General features: G+C 46.9%; 1 protein-coding gene across 1 annotated transcript in view; it reads right to left on the bottom strand.

The window, feature by feature from the left end:
* Positions 1–15,336, bottom strand: part of robo1 (roundabout, axon guidance receptor, homolog 1 (Drosophila)) — a 523,895-nt gene that overhangs the window by 376,088 nt on the left and 132,471 nt on the right. The window contains exon 3 of the mRNA XM_069892429.1: positions 3,566–3,649. Coding sequence (XP_069748530.1) covers positions 3,566–3,649 — 84 coding nt within the window. The remainder of the gene's footprint in view (positions 1–3,565; positions 3,650–15,336) is intronic.

The following is a 15,336-nucleotide window of genomic DNA, read 5'->3' as shown; positions in this document are numbered from 1 at the left end:
TGTCTGTAAGGAGTTTGTACGTTCTCCCCGTGTCTGTTTGGTTTCCTCTGGGTGGTCCAGTTTCCTCCCACTGAGGGTTGCAGGTTAATTGGTGTAATTGGACGGCATTGGCTCATGGGCCAGAAGGGCCTGTAACCCTGCTGTATGTCCATATTTTAAAAAAAAATTAAATTCTCAAACTTTCTTTTGGCTATACCTCCTCCCCCCCCCCCCCCCCACCCCCCAGGACCCAGCTCAAAGTTTATGGGCCCCCTTCCCCTGCGAAGTAGCCAATTCTCCTACCGACTACATTAAAAAAAAAGTATTTTGTGATTTCAGTCCGTGGCCCCCTCTTAAATGTGCTGTGGCCCCCATGGGGGTGGGGGGGTGGGTGGCATATGACACCCCCATGGGGGCCACAGCACATTTAAGGCGGGGCCACAGAGTGAAATCACTGGTCTAGACCTGTCATTCTGGATGGGGCCCGACGGACACCCTGGGGACCAGAGCACAATTTCTTTTCATCTCACGCAACGAGTATTTTTTTATGTAGTCGGTAGGAGAGAAGTTTGGCAGAAACCAAAACTTGACTGCTTCACAGGGAAGGGGGCCCATGAACTTTTAACAGAGTCCTGGGAGATGGCCATAGCCACAAAAAAGTTGAGTTTGTTTGCTGTCAGGCAGCAGTTTATGGTGAGATTTGAAAGGGCCTGAGAGGCCAACTTCTTAACATGGAGGGTGGTGGGTGTGTGGACCAAGCTGCCAGTGGAAGTGGTAGAGGTGGATACAATATTTCAAAAACATTCAAACAGGGAAATGGATAGGAAAGGTTCAGAGGGATAAAGGCCAAACTTAGGTAAGTAGAATAGTGCTGTAGGTATCTTGTCCAGCATGAGGGTGAATGTATCAAAGGTGAGACAGGTCAAGGAGGTCGTGGAGATGGTCAACACATTTGTCTACAAACTGGGAGTAATTTTCCGTGGCCAATTACCATGTCAGCCCATGCACTGATTGACGAGGAGCGGGTGGACAAATTTTAAATTTAAACATACATCTCAGTCACAAGCCTTTTCGGCTCACGAGCCCCCGCCACCCAATTGCACCCAATTAATCTACAACCCCCGTACGTTTTAAAGAATGGGAGGAAACCAGAGCTCCCGGGGAAATCCCACATAGACACAGGGAGAATGTACAAACTCCTTACAGACAGCATGGGATTTGAACCCTGTTCCCGATCGCTGGCACAAGAGGCTTTGCGCTAGCTGCTCTGCTAACCATACCGCCAAATATGGCATGATTTTAAACCTCACAGGCTGGTGGGAGACCCCAAAAATGTATAAGTTGGGCTTATGGGCAGGATTCTTTGATGTTTAACTCTGACGTAATAGTGTAGAGTTTTGGACAGGCAGACTTTCTGGTTATTGCCAAGAATCTTTGCAGGAGGATTTTATAGCAGTGGACTTGCAAAGCAAAATAAAAAAATCCTTCAGATGCTGGAAATCTGAAATAAAAACAGAAAATGTTGGAAAAACACAGCAGGACAGACACCATCTGTGGAAAGAGAAACAGAGTTAATGCTTCAGGTCCCAGTTTTCTGGTTCCCTTGCCATCGACTGAGTTTCCACTATGTTCAAATGTTATGTCAGATTTCCAGTATCCGTGGAATCTTATTTATTTTATTTGGACATACAGCACAGTGACTGGCTCTTCTGGTCCATGAGCCTGTGCCGCCCAATTGCACCCAATTAACCTTCAGCCCTCCATATGTTTTGAAGGATGTGGGATGGAGGGGGGGGGGAACTGATGCACCCAAAGGAAACCGACGCAGTCACAGAGAGAAATCCTCACGGATAGCGCCAAATTCAAACTCAGGTCGCTGGCACTCTAACAGCGTGGCGCTGACTGTGCTACCTCTTGTGCCTGCAGACAAAGAGATGAGTGGATGACATTTATCGTCATATACAGAAGTATAATGCAGGGAAGTCTAAAGTGTTGCTGGTTCTCAGTTCAGGAGTGCTGGGGCATAGGGCTGAAGAAACCAGACGCTGTGGATGGAGGGAATAAACTCGGGGGAATATCAAAAGGTTGCAATTGGCAGAGGCTGAAGAGGATACGTACAGAGAGGAGGGGTATGGTGTGAGTCTTTCTGGGGGGGGCCATTGTGAGTTGCAACATGGTGAGGGTGGTGAGATGGCACTGGGCCCAAGCAGCAGTGTTGGGGTATCTGCTCACTGGAGCCTGCTGTTCACTGTGGTTGGTCGGTGTGTTTGCTGCGTGGCTAGGTCAAGGGTGGCGGGCGGGAGTGAGGCCCGCAGTGCAGAACGCCTCCCGAGCCCCATCTGTTCCATTCCCTCCTCCTCCTCCTCCTCCTCCTCCTCCAAGTGTCTGGGTGCCAGATGGACACTAACCTGCTCAACTGATCACGAGGCGAGAGGCCAACCATGCAAACACAGTCCACCGTTTGCCAAGAGGTTGGAAGTCTCAGTTAAGAACACAGAGATACTGAAGGAATTCAGCCAGTCTTGCAGAGTCCATAGGAGATAGATATATAATGGAAGATCCAGGCTTGAGCCCTTAGAAAATAGAAATTTATAGCACACCAAAGGCCTTTTGGCCCTCAGTGTTGTGCAACCTATATATCCCTACTAAATAAAAGAACAAAATCCTCCCCGCCCCGTAACCCTCAATTTTTCTTTCATCCATGTGCTTTTCTAAGAGTCTTTAAAATGCCCCTAATGTTTAACCTCCAAAATCAAAACTGGCAAGGGATTCCAGGGACCCACAACTCTCTGGGTAAAAAAAAAACTTAGCCCTGATGTCTCCGCTAAACATTCCTCTTTTCACTTGTGTCAAGACATCCCCTGGTGTTTGCTATTCCTGTCCTGGGATAAAAGCGCTGGCTGTGCACCTATTGATGTCTCTCAGGTACTTTCCTTAAGGTACTCCTCTTCTAGATACTGCAGCACCTGCTAAGTTCCCCCAGCAATTTTGCGTTGTTACTGCAATAACAGTGTCTTCAGATTTTATGCTTCATTCCTCTAGAAGCCTCCATTTGTTTAAAGTTCACTGTCCGTGCCCATGATTATTCAAATAACATATTCGCCAACACTCTGTCCTGACGGCAAAGGACCAGAAGTTGGGTTGCATCAGTCTGGCACGTGGATTGAGGTTAACATCATGTGTTTCACCCAGGCACCGTGAGTCTGGGTGAAGTGGAAGTGGATCAATGGAGCAATGTTGACCAAGAACTAGAGTTCAACCATAGTGATGTTGAGGAGCCGGAGGAGAAATGGGTCACCATAAGGAGAGGGTGAAATGTAACCATTGGTGGTAGAGGGTAAATGAGGGTAAAGGGCAGAGTGAGGAGAAGGAAGTGGATGGTATCCACAATGATAATGTGGGGCATGGGGTGGGAGAGAGTGAAGGGTGAGCAGAAGGAAGAGGAGGGAGGGATGAAGGAGGGGAGGGGAAGGAGGAGGGGAGGGAAAGGAGGAGAGTGGAAGGAGGAGGAAGTGGCTGGTTACCGCGACATTGAGGAGGGGGAGTAAGTATATGCCAAAGTTGGCCAATTGAAAGCGCACACTACCTGTGTAGCCAAATGAAGTGTCATCGCTGTCAGCAGTGGGGACTGGTGTCCGACTCTCGTTCCCCCTCTCCAGGCTGATGGGGTCTGTCGGGAGAAACATCAGTGCTACTGAGGGGTGCAGGATTGCAGAGATAATTGGCATTTTAGGCAGAGACTGCCCAGACACAGACAGAGACAAGACAGACACAAAAAGACCACAGCAAACACACAATCTCATCCCGAGACTCTAAATGCCACTGAATACGGCAAGACAGGATTGATCCTTCCTCCATTGTGATCATTCTTGCTCATCTCTTGCCTTGAACTTCCAAAGAGCTGTGATTAAAATGCTCCTCTCCATGAGCAGGAGGCAAAGAGCCAAATGAGGGAATGTTGTCACCCTGCGTTACACGCTGCCCTTGAGAAATGAATCCTGTGTCTACATTCTTTGCCATAATAACAGCACTTTGGATCAACAGCCCAGAGATGGAATAATGATACTTTGGAAAATGAAGAGGAAATATGAATATATCCAGTTACGAGTCACATTGGAAGCTAGTCAGAGTTGAATAATTTCTCCGATCGAGAACTACAGCACGGAACCATGGGAACAGGAGATGGCCATTCAGCCCATTGAACCTGCTCCACCATTCAATACGATCGTGCGAATCATCTGACCTCAGTACCCTATTACTGTTTGCTCTCCATAACCCTCGACCCCTTTAGCCAAAAGGGGTATTTAATGGAGCAGTCTCAACGATGTTCTGTGGTAGAGAGTTCCACAAGTCCACCACTCCCTGAGTGAAGAAATTTCTCTTCATCTCATCCCTATTCAATGGCTTCCTCACCTCAGTCTGAAATGGCTTCCTCCTGATGCTCAGACTATGACCCCTTGTTCTGGACTTCCCCGACTTTGGGAACACATGGGGTCAGGATCCTTTATCGAGAATTTAGTAGCAAGGAAATATCAAGTATACAAAAAGAGAAACATTCTACATCCAATTTATCTAGTTCTGTCAGAATTTTATGTTTCACTGAGGTCCCCCCTCATTCTTCTGAAAAAATCACGGAGCTGCTGGAGCTGTGGTAAAGGCAGCACTGCCACTGGGAGTGGGAAGCAGAGACACAGCACTAATCTGCAGGGTCCCGCTGCCAGGCCTAGATGCCAATGGTTCCCTACAGGCTTTAAACAGCCTGTTAGAGGAGCCGATGGTGTTTTTTTTAAACATCCTGCAACCACAGGGGTCTGCTCCCAAGATGGCTAGGCTGCGGCCATGAAGTGTTACAGACACCTGGGGAGCAGCAGACGGGCACAGAGCACCAGAAATGGGGAGAACACCCTCAGTTGAGGAGGAGAAGAACCAGAGGAGAAGGCCCTACAGCACGACGACCGCAGCTGCAGACCACCGAGGGGCTCAGTAGCTGAAGGACTCACACAAGCTGTGGCCCACTGGGAACCGGGTATCAGAACCAGGATTCGAGAGGGTGCTGAGGGCAAGAAGGCTCCCTGAAGGGCCTCAGGCACTGACATCTTCCTGATCGTATCGGAGGTTTGGATCTGGAGCTCAGGTTGCCGATGGATCTTGTTAGGCGCAATGCTCAAGGCGTCTCTTTGCTGTACGCAGACAAATGTTGAAATATATCATCTATATGACATTTTAATGTATTATTAAATGAAATAACAGGAATACTGAACCTTAATTTCCAATGAATATTGTTTGTTTCAGGTGCCATGACTTTCCATCCATCCCGGTCTCTGACCCTCTGAATTGTAATTGTTGCCTCCCCAGTTTCCATCCACGATGTTAATCCATTTATCAATGTCATTCCCTGTCGGCCTCTGCTAATTTTTCCTTCCAGCTTTACAGTTGTAACTAAATGTTCTAATGTTTTTCTTCGCATGATGTGTCCAAACAATTTAGATCACTGTTTTCTGATTCTTTTAAGTAATGTATGTTTGGTTTTCGTTCTTTGTAGAACTTCTTGCTTTGTTATCCTGTCAGTGTATGATATGCATACCACAAGACGATGAGTATAACCCCAGTCATTTCACTGTGGCCAGAATTATTGATCATGTGATCACTGAAAGTAAGGCATAATTTTGACTGAAAGAGTTTGATTGAATTACCCACAGTTTTGTACACTGGCCAAGTTTGGATTGGAGTTGAATGTGCCACTGATAGTAGCGCTAATTAGCAGTCCCCACACCATTACAAGTGTGGACATGGCTGAGAAAGGCTTTCAGCTAGTGCAGGGACATCTTTGTGAATAGCCATGCTATTATTTCCTGGCATTTTCCGACAGTCATTCCAAGTAGCCCCTGGGAATTTTTATCTGCGTTGTTAGTGGCATCGTGGTGCAGCCAGCAGAATTGCTGCCTTACAGCTCCAGTGCCCTATGTTCAATCCCTACCTCCGGCATTGTCTTTGTGAAGTTCGCACATTCTCGCCACCACCGCTTGGGTCCTGGCATGCGGGGCAGTGGGCTAGCACCCTGCTGTAACCTGCCTCTGAGTGTGTGTGGGCGAGACGGTGGGGCAAGTTGATGGGAACGTAGGAGAATGACGTGGACTGAGTGCAAGGAGGTGCTCGACAGTTAGTGGATCAAAGGGCCTATTTCCATTCCACTTCTCACTTTGACTCTCTCTAAGGATGTAGCTGAGGTGAGAGGAGAACCACTCTCTGTTCGTCACAGACAACAGGAGTCATTGATCATGGATGATAGTTTTGCTCATGGCAAACTTCCATGAAGAAGAAATAGCAAACCCTGCACAGTTCCCCCTTCACCCCGATGGAGAACCAAGGCACGGTTCCCCCTTCACCTGATGAAGAGCCAAGGCACGGTTCCCCCTTCACCCAATGGAGAGCCTTGGCAACCTGTCCACATTTGTTAGAAACACTAAAGAAGGAGGTAAGAGAAGGTTTCTTTCCGTCAGTATGAAACACGCACACACAAATCACCAGCTAAAATGTTACATGATTCCAGAATCAGAATTTATTGCCACGAACAAGTCACAAAATTCATTGTTTTACGGCAGAATCACATATAAGTGCACATATGAACCGCCTTGGGTCGCGGATGCTGTAATATCCCAAACATGATGCAGCTCAGTAGGTGTCCATTCAGCCCATTGGGTCTATGAAAGCTCTCTGAGGGGGTCTCCATTCAGTCACACTCCTCTACTTTCTCCCTGAACCCAGCTTTTATCCCAGCACTTTTGCAGTGCTATCCAGGTCATGACACCTTGCTGCGTTCTATAAAAATTTAATCTCCAATCACATTCTTTCACCAACCATCTTCAATCTGCCTTCTTTGGCCGATCCACCCTCCCAGAGTTACAGGTTCATTCTGATCCTGAGTTAAACAAGAAATTCTGCAGATCCAATACCCAAAATGTGTTGGAGAAACTCTGCAGGTCATGCAGCATCCAGAGGAAGAATAAGGAAAGCAATATTTTTTGGCCCTGGCCCCTTCATCGGGTGGAAGAAAAATCACGCAGGTGCCCGAATTAAGAGGCATGGAGAGGGGGAGGAGGAGAGGAAGGAGGAAGGGGAAGGGGAAGGAGTGCAGGCTGAAAGGTAAGGTCATAAGTGGATCAGGTGGGAGGGTAGAAGAGAAAAAAAAGCTGAGATGATAGAGGGATGGGATAGCTCTCTGAACAAAGAGGAAAGCAGTCGGCGGGGGCGGCTGGAAGAAAGGAGGCAGAAGGATGGGGAAAGAGAGAGACTCAGGGGAGGGGGGCAATGGAAAGTCGACATTAGTGCCGTCTGGCAGGAGAGTGCCCTCCCGTTCAAAGTTCAGATTTACTGTGAGAGTACATACAGCATCACATACAACCCTGAGATTCATTTTCCTGCGGCCAGGCAGAACTTCTACTTTCCTGTGCTCCCAATGTCCCTGTAGAAATGTAATTAAAAAAAATTTAGACATACAGCACGGTAACAAGGCCTTCCGGCCCATGAGTCCGTGCCACCCAATTTAGACCCCATTAACCTAGATTTGTGGAGGGGGGGAGGAAACTGGAGCTCCCAGAAGAAACCCACACAGACATGGGGAATCGTACAAACTCCTTACAGAGAGTGCCAGATTCGAACCCAGATCGCTGTTAATGTGATAATGTCACGTGTTGGAGTTTGCACGTTCCCACTGTAACCCTGTGGATGATCTCGCTTCCTCCTACAGCACACGGGAGTATCAGTTGGCCAGTTACTTCGCTGCACCACAGGTGAGTGGTGGGAAAATTAAGATGAGTTAGTGGACAAGTAAGAGAGAATAGGGAATAAATGAGGGAAATGGAATCAATAAAAAGGTATATTCTCATGTAATCATCGAGTTTTTTGGACCAATTTTTTGGTTGCGGGGGGTGGGGGGGGGTGTTGACATTTACAAGGGTCATTCTTTTGACCTCGGAAAGTAGCTGATTTGTTCAAGGAGTCGGGATCTCGGATGGGTGGGACCAGGTGATAAATCTGCGTTCGGAGAATGATCTTCCAAAAGAGATAGTTGCGGCAGGGTCCCTTCTGTCATTTAAGAGAAGGTTGGTTGTGTACATGGATGTGAGGGGTTGGAGGGTTATGGGCGGAGAGTAGGAGGGGGAAGCTAGTGGAGTTGTTCAAATGAACTGGCGTGGACTTGAAGGGCCGACATGGCCTGTTTCCATGCCGTAAACAGTTATATGGTTATATGGGGTGCCAGGAGCTCAGATGGGCAGGCAGCCAGGGCCTAGGAGAGAGCCTGTGGCCAGGGAACTCAGATGGGCAGGTGGCCAGGGTGAGAGTCTGTTGTTGGGGTTTTCAGGAGCTCCAGTGGGTGGATGGCCAAGGCATCAGGAGATCAGATGGATGGGCAGTCGAGGCCAAATAAAAGGGTGGGGGGGGGGGGAGTCAACCTTTACACGGTATCGACAATTACACAAGTATATATGTTATTGCTCTAAATTCCTACATAAACACGATCGGCCAAATGGCCTCCCACATCGTAAAGAAATTTGAAATCATTAAGCAATGAAAAAAGTTTCCATCCATCTTTCTGCTAAAACCCTTCATGATATGGACCAAATGCAGCCGAATGGGACAGCCCAGAAGACTGACTGGGTCAAAATGAACACATTGGGCCGAAAGGCCTGTTCTGTGCTTTTGGACTCCATGAACTGTGATCCGAACGGCCATTTCAGATGAGAATAAACTTCGCAGACCTGTGCATCTACTGTCAGGTGTCAGTGACTACTGTGAACTCTTCACAGAACCACGGAACACTACAGCACAGAAATAGGCCCCTTCAGCCCTTCTAGTCTGTGCTGAACCAGTCTGGAAGGGCCAGACTCTTCCTCTTCAAGTTTTATTATGATCAACGTGACAAAAACAGCTTCTCCCCCCCCCCCCACCCCCGCCATCAGATTTCTGAACGGTCAATGAACCACAGACACAAACTCACTTTTTCTCTTTTTTAACTAATTATCTATTTTTTTAAAATCTTGTACTTTAAGGGACTTGTAATTTACAGACATTTTGTACCTTGTTCTGCTCAATACTACTGTCACAGACAACAAATTTTATGACACGTGCTCATGAGAATAAACCTGTTTCTGATAACAACCCAAGTTTATTTCTTTACTTTAATTCAAGTCTGCTTCGTCTACTCTCCAGTTATGAATCTAGTGAAGCAATCACCAGACTGCAGTCTTTCTCTATATTTACACACAATTCCGGCTCTCATTGCTGGGACTGATCTCCACGCTCTCCAACACCTCACCATGGATTAGTTGATGGTTACACTCATTGCCTCAAAGTATTACAGAGGGACGCAGACAATCTCTCTGAGGAGGGGAGAAATTCTATGAGAGAGAGAAATGAAGAGAGAGAGGGAGAGAAGAGTCAGGGAGAGAGTGAGAGGAAAAGAGAAAGAGGAGATAGACAGTGGAGAGGGAAAGGGAGGGAGGGAAGAGAGAAAAAGAAGAGAGAAAAGGGGGAGAGGGAGAGAGATAGAAAGAGAAAGGAGAGAGATAGAAAGAGAAAGGAGAGAAAGAGGAAAGAGAGGGAGAAAGAGGAAAGAGAAAGCCAGGAGGGAGGGAGAGAGAGAAGAGAAAGAGAGAAGGGTGTGTGTGTGTGTGTGTGTGTGTGAGAGAGAGAGAGAGAGACAAAAGGTGGGAGAGGGGGTAGAGAGAGAGAGGGAGTTGAGGGAGGGTTAATGTGTGGACAGTGAGCAGGGATTCCATGTCAGCAGAGTTAGCCAAAGGTGTCTACCCCCCTCTCTGTAACTTCATTCCACCCGCACCTCTAACTCCAGTCTGGTCTGCAGTATGTTCATTTATTTTCTTTACAGAGACTGACAATGGTGCCTGTGACATTCAGCTCAAAGGGGAGGTGGTGAGGTGGGGCGGGGGGAGGGGGGGGTGGTTGGTCAGTTTTCTACTCACGGCTCCTCCACCGTTGGCCAGCCTTTGACCTTGCAGAGACGCTCGTGCCGGCGGACATCTGGGACAACCCAATTATCACCAGTTGCAGTAGTAAGAGCCAGGGCGGGGTAGTCATCCCTGTTTGCACGGGGACAGAAGGTTAGAGCCAGTCCTCAAGTCTGCCCCCGCCAGGAACACACTGGAGTTCTTCCGTTCCTTCTGCCTTTGGCCAACAGTGAAGAACGAGCAGGAGGGGCTCAGCACATCAATCAGCGAAGCAGCAGGAAGGCATCTGTACAGGTAAACATCCTCTCATGTGCAATTCCAAAGGCTTCAGCAGATGGGTGGCATTTCCTGCACTACGGGGGTGGGTGTGTGTGTGTGTGTGTGTGTGTGTGTGTGTGTGTGTGTGTACGTGTGTGTTTGTGTCTGCGTTAGTTTGTGCCTGTGTGTGTTCGTGTTTATGAGACTGTGTGCAACTACATGGATGCACAAGTCAATGTCCTCGTGTCTCCTCCTCTCTGAGTCTGTGCAGTGAAGGTGGGTGTGCGTCCGCCTTTACATCTCCATCCAAAAACAGTTGCACATGTGGAGGAGATATTTTGGTAATATTTTGCTTTCCCCTTGCAGCACATCGCCAGGAGTGTGTGGCACTGGCTGAAGTTGTCACACATCAGCATATTCACAAAAATATGCTTGACTGCAGAATGGTGCAGAGATCTGGAGCGAACAATGCTTCTGGTTTTAACTCTTTGTTTGGATCGTTCCTTCAGCATCTCCCTCTGCTGAAATCCACCAAATCTTTGTCGATTCTCTCTCTCATTCTTTCCTGTGCTCTGGGCGTGGCAGAGAGGCCATGGCCATATAGTGCAGAACCAGCCCTTCAGCCCATCTCATCCATTCTTCTTATAAGGCACTGGTGAGGCTTCACTTGGAGTATTGTGAGCAGTTTTGGGCTCCTCATTTAACAAATGATATTTTGGCATTGGAGAAGATTTAAAGGAGGTTCACTGGGATTGAAAGGGACATCATATGAGGAACGTTTGACAGCTCTTGACCTGTACTCATTGAAATTTAGGAGAATGAAGGGGGATCTCATTGAAACATACTGAACGTTGAAAGGCATGGGCAGTGTAGATGTCGAAAGGTTGTTTCCCGTGGTGCGAGAGTCTAAGACATGGGGATTGAAGGGCGTTCGCTTAGAACAGTCATGCGGAGGAAATTCATCAGCCACAGGGTGATGAATCTGTGGAATTTGTTGCCACAGGTGGTTGTGGAAGCAAGATCATTGGGTGTATTTAAGGCAGAGATTGATAGGTTCTTGATTAGCCAGGGCATCAAAGATTACGGGGTGAAGACTGGGCAGTGGAGCTGGCTGAATGGGAAAATGGATCAGCTCCTGATTAAATGGCGGGGAAGACTCAATGGGCTGAATGGCCTATTTCTGCTCCTATGTCTTGTGGTCTTCTGATCTTATTCTGGGCTTGTCCCATTGGCCTACTATTGGCCTATATCCTTCTAAATCCTCCATACTGATATTTCCATCCAAATCTTTAGAAGGTTATAATTGTAACTATTTCTATAGCTTCCTCTGGAGGCTCATTCAAGATACGGCCCACCCTCAGAGTGAAAACACTGGCCTCATGGTCCTCAATGATTCACTGAGCCCTCTTTAAGCACCACTCTCTGCAGATATCATCAACAGAGGGAAGGGAGAGTCCAGTGATCTTCTTAGCATTTTTAATCACCCTCTGTACTGATCTCCGATCTGATGCTTTGTAGCTACCACACCACACAAGGATGCATCCAACCAGAGCGCTCAGAGGAAACCCACGTAGGCATGGGGAGGACATATAAACTCCTTACAGACAGCGCCAGATTGCTGGTATTGTAACAGCGCTGTGCTAACCTCTACGCTAACCCTGTGCCGCCCAGTTAGCATTGGTGTATAATACATACACATATGACAACAAACTCTCGTGTCAACTCAACTAGTTGTGGAGCACTTCAGTATCACAGCTGGGTTGTTGTCAATCCTGGTATCATGCGTTTTTGCTCATTCCTTGATGAAGGGCTCAAGCCCTAAACATTGGTTAGATATCTTTATCTTTGCTGTATAAAGCACGCTGCGTGACCTGTTGAGTTTCTCCAGCATTTTTCTGTAAACTACATACCCAGCGTCTGCAGTTTCTTGTCAAACTTCAAGTTCACTCAACAACTTCTTGACGTGGAAATTCTCAGAGACTCCTTCTCCTGTTAACTCTTTAATGGCCCACCACCATTCATACTTCGATGGATAAAATTTTCACTCGATCTATTGGCTGGGAGATGATTTGCCTCTACCTATCTCACACTGTGTTTGCAGTAACTCATTCTGCACTGCAGTGAGTCCCACCTGCCTTACACATGGTCTTTGTCTCTCCATCCCCTTCCTGTCTATATGCCTCTTCAACAGTATCTGCTCTCACCGCTTCCCCTGATAGCCCATTCCAGGTACTTACCACTCCATGACTGAATATCTCCTTTAACCCTTGAAATTATGCCTTGACTTTTCTCATTTCCATCCTGAAGAATCCCTTTTCTTCTGGAGGCCTTGACTTGACCTGCCTGAATCCAAGCTCTGGAATTCTCTCCCAATAACCTCTCTGTTCCATCAAGATTGGCCATCTTTCCATCTTTTATTGGCCTTCTGTCCTAGCAGGCTAGAAAGGCCAGATGGTACACCCTTCCTCCTACTATTTCTGTAACACAGAGATTGGAGGTGTACTGGGCAGCAAGGATGGTTTTCAAAGCTTGAAAGGAGATCTGAACAAACTGGAAGAATAGGCTGAAAAATAGCAGATGGGTTTAATTCAGACTAGTGTGAGGTGGTGCATCTTGGAAGGACATTCACGGCATTCACTGAAGAGTGTGTTAGAACAGAGGGATATGGGAATACAGATACATAATTCCCTGAAAGTTGCATCACAGGTGAGAAGGGTCGTAAAGAGAGCTTTTGACAGATTTGTCTTCAAAATACCAAACATACATTGAGTGTAGGAGTTGGGATGTTATGGTATGAGTTGAGGGTGAAAGGGGAGAAGTTTAGGAGGAACAGGGGAATTTCATGGGAGTGAAGAACGACCTGCCAGCTGAAGTGGTGAATGCCGGCTCAATTATAACAGTTAAGATGAATATTGTCAGATTCATGGACAGGCAAGCAATGGAGGGCTATAGACTGGATGCAGGTCAGTGGGACGAGGCAGAATAATAATTTGGCACAGGCTAGAAGGGCTAAAGGGCCTGTTTGTGTGCTGTAGTGTTCTATGGTTCTATCATTGCCTTCTGCCTGGGCTATTAGATGTTCTGTGGAATACCTGTCGATCTTATCAATGTTGCAGGCACTACACAAATTCAAGTTGAGAGATCAGTTATTCAGACAAACCCAAGGATTAGACCTGGGGTGAAGGTTCTAAAATGAAGGGTGAAGCATTTGAAGCTGACGTTCTGATAGGATTTTAACAGCATCACAATTACTTCATGATGGAGGTAAACATAAAAGCCGTGGGTTTTCACAGCTTGCTCTGTTACACAGGAAACAGAAACTATTAAACTGCACCATGTCATTTGCAGCTGTAACATTGGTCTCCAAATAAGGAATAAGGTTGGTTCCTCTGAGACACCGTGTAATGTTCATCAATAAATGCTGACCGCACAAACATCCACAGATCCCTGCGAGCGACTTACAGGCTGGGATCTAATTGAGGGGATCAGAGGGTTTTTTGAGGTTAAAATCAAGGTGCATACCCGTGGAGAGTGAGGAGTAGAGGTCCTACCACCTCATCCTCCTGCCAGTGGCTCTGTTCATGCTCTAAACAGACTGTTAGAGGAGCTGGTGGCGTTTAATTTTGAAATGCTGCGACCACAGGTTCTGGGCCCAAGATGGCCACACCTGTGTTTGGCAGTGGCCGCAAGGGGTTGCAGACTCCGGGGAAGCAGAGGACTGGGGCAGGGCATCAGTAACCAGGGTGGCGGACCAGTGAGGAGCTCTCCAGCTGAAGAACGCACAGGCGCAGGCTGTTAGTGACTCAAGGCGAGGAACCCAGGCAGCCTGTGGACTGTCGGACACTGGCTGGAAAGGTACCAGGCATCAGAACTGGGGATGTGAGGGGGTGCCAAAGGCACAGAAGGCTTCCTGATCATGTCAGATGTTTGGATCTGGAGCTCAGGTTGCCGAAGGGTTTGGGCTAAAGTTTGTGAGGCAGCAGGAGAGCTGGAGGTGAATCCATGGGCCTTCAGTGTCTCTGAAGGAGACTCTTGCTTCTTGTTCTCTGACTGTAGGGGGCACTGGACAATCTTTATCTCCTTACAGCAGGCAAATGCAACTTCATATAATATTACACCTGTTTTATTACATGACAATAAAAGAATCTTGAATCTTGAGGTATAGATAACCAAGAGTATGTGACAAGCTGATCTAATCAAGTGGTTCACAGGAATAATAGCTATATGGGAGTGAGTTACTGACTGGAATCTAATCAAACGATTCAGGAAGTTTACATAGAGACTAATAGATACCAAGGAGTGAATTAGAAGCTGGAATCTAATTAGGAGGTTATAGGTTTTTATATTGAATTACGGATATTAAGGAATGAGTTACAGGTTGGAATCTAATTGAAGGGTTCAGGAATTTCTTATGTGGAAAAATAGATATTTGCAAATGAGTCACAAGCTGGAATCTAAATGAGGCAATAAGGGGAGAGTTTACAATATCTGGGAAAGGGTTTCATTGGAATCTAATTGAGGACATGAGGGGGGAATTTACAATATCTGGAAAAGGATTACATTGGAATCTAATTGAGGGGATGCAGGGAGAGTTTACGATATCTGGGAAAGGGTTACATTGGAATCTAATTGAGGGGATGGGGGGGGAATTTACGATATCTGGGAAAGGGTTACATTGGAATCTAATTGAGGGGATGAGGGGGGAATTTACGATATCTGGGAAAGGGTTACATTGGAATCTAATTGAGGGGATGAGGGGGGAGTTTACGATATCTGGAAAAGATTACATTGGAATCTAATTGAGGGGATGAGGGGGGAATTTACAATATCTGGGAAAGGGTTACATTGGAATCTAATTGAGGGGATGAGGGGGGAGTTTACGATATCTGGGAAAAGATTACATTGGAATCTAATTGAGGGGATGAGGGGGGAATTTACAATATCTGGGAAAGGGTTACATTGGAATCTAATTGAGGGGAATGAGGGGGGAATTTACAATATCTGGGAAAGGATTACATTGGAATCTAATTAATGGGATGAGGGGGGAGTTTACGATATCTGGGAAAAGATTACATTGGAATCTAATTGAGGGGATGAAGGGAGAGTTTACGATATCTGGGAAAGGGTTACATTG

This window comes from Narcine bancroftii, chromosome 7 (assembly GCF_036971445.1).
Source record: "Narcine bancroftii isolate sNarBan1 chromosome 7, sNarBan1.hap1, whole genome shotgun sequence".
In the NCBI taxonomy this organism is placed as follows: Eukaryota; Metazoa; Chordata; class Chondrichthyes; order Torpediniformes; family Narcinidae; genus Narcine; species Narcine bancroftii.
The sequence above is the reverse complement of the archived record's forward strand: the minus strand, read 5'-3'. Positions and strand labels throughout refer to the sequence as shown.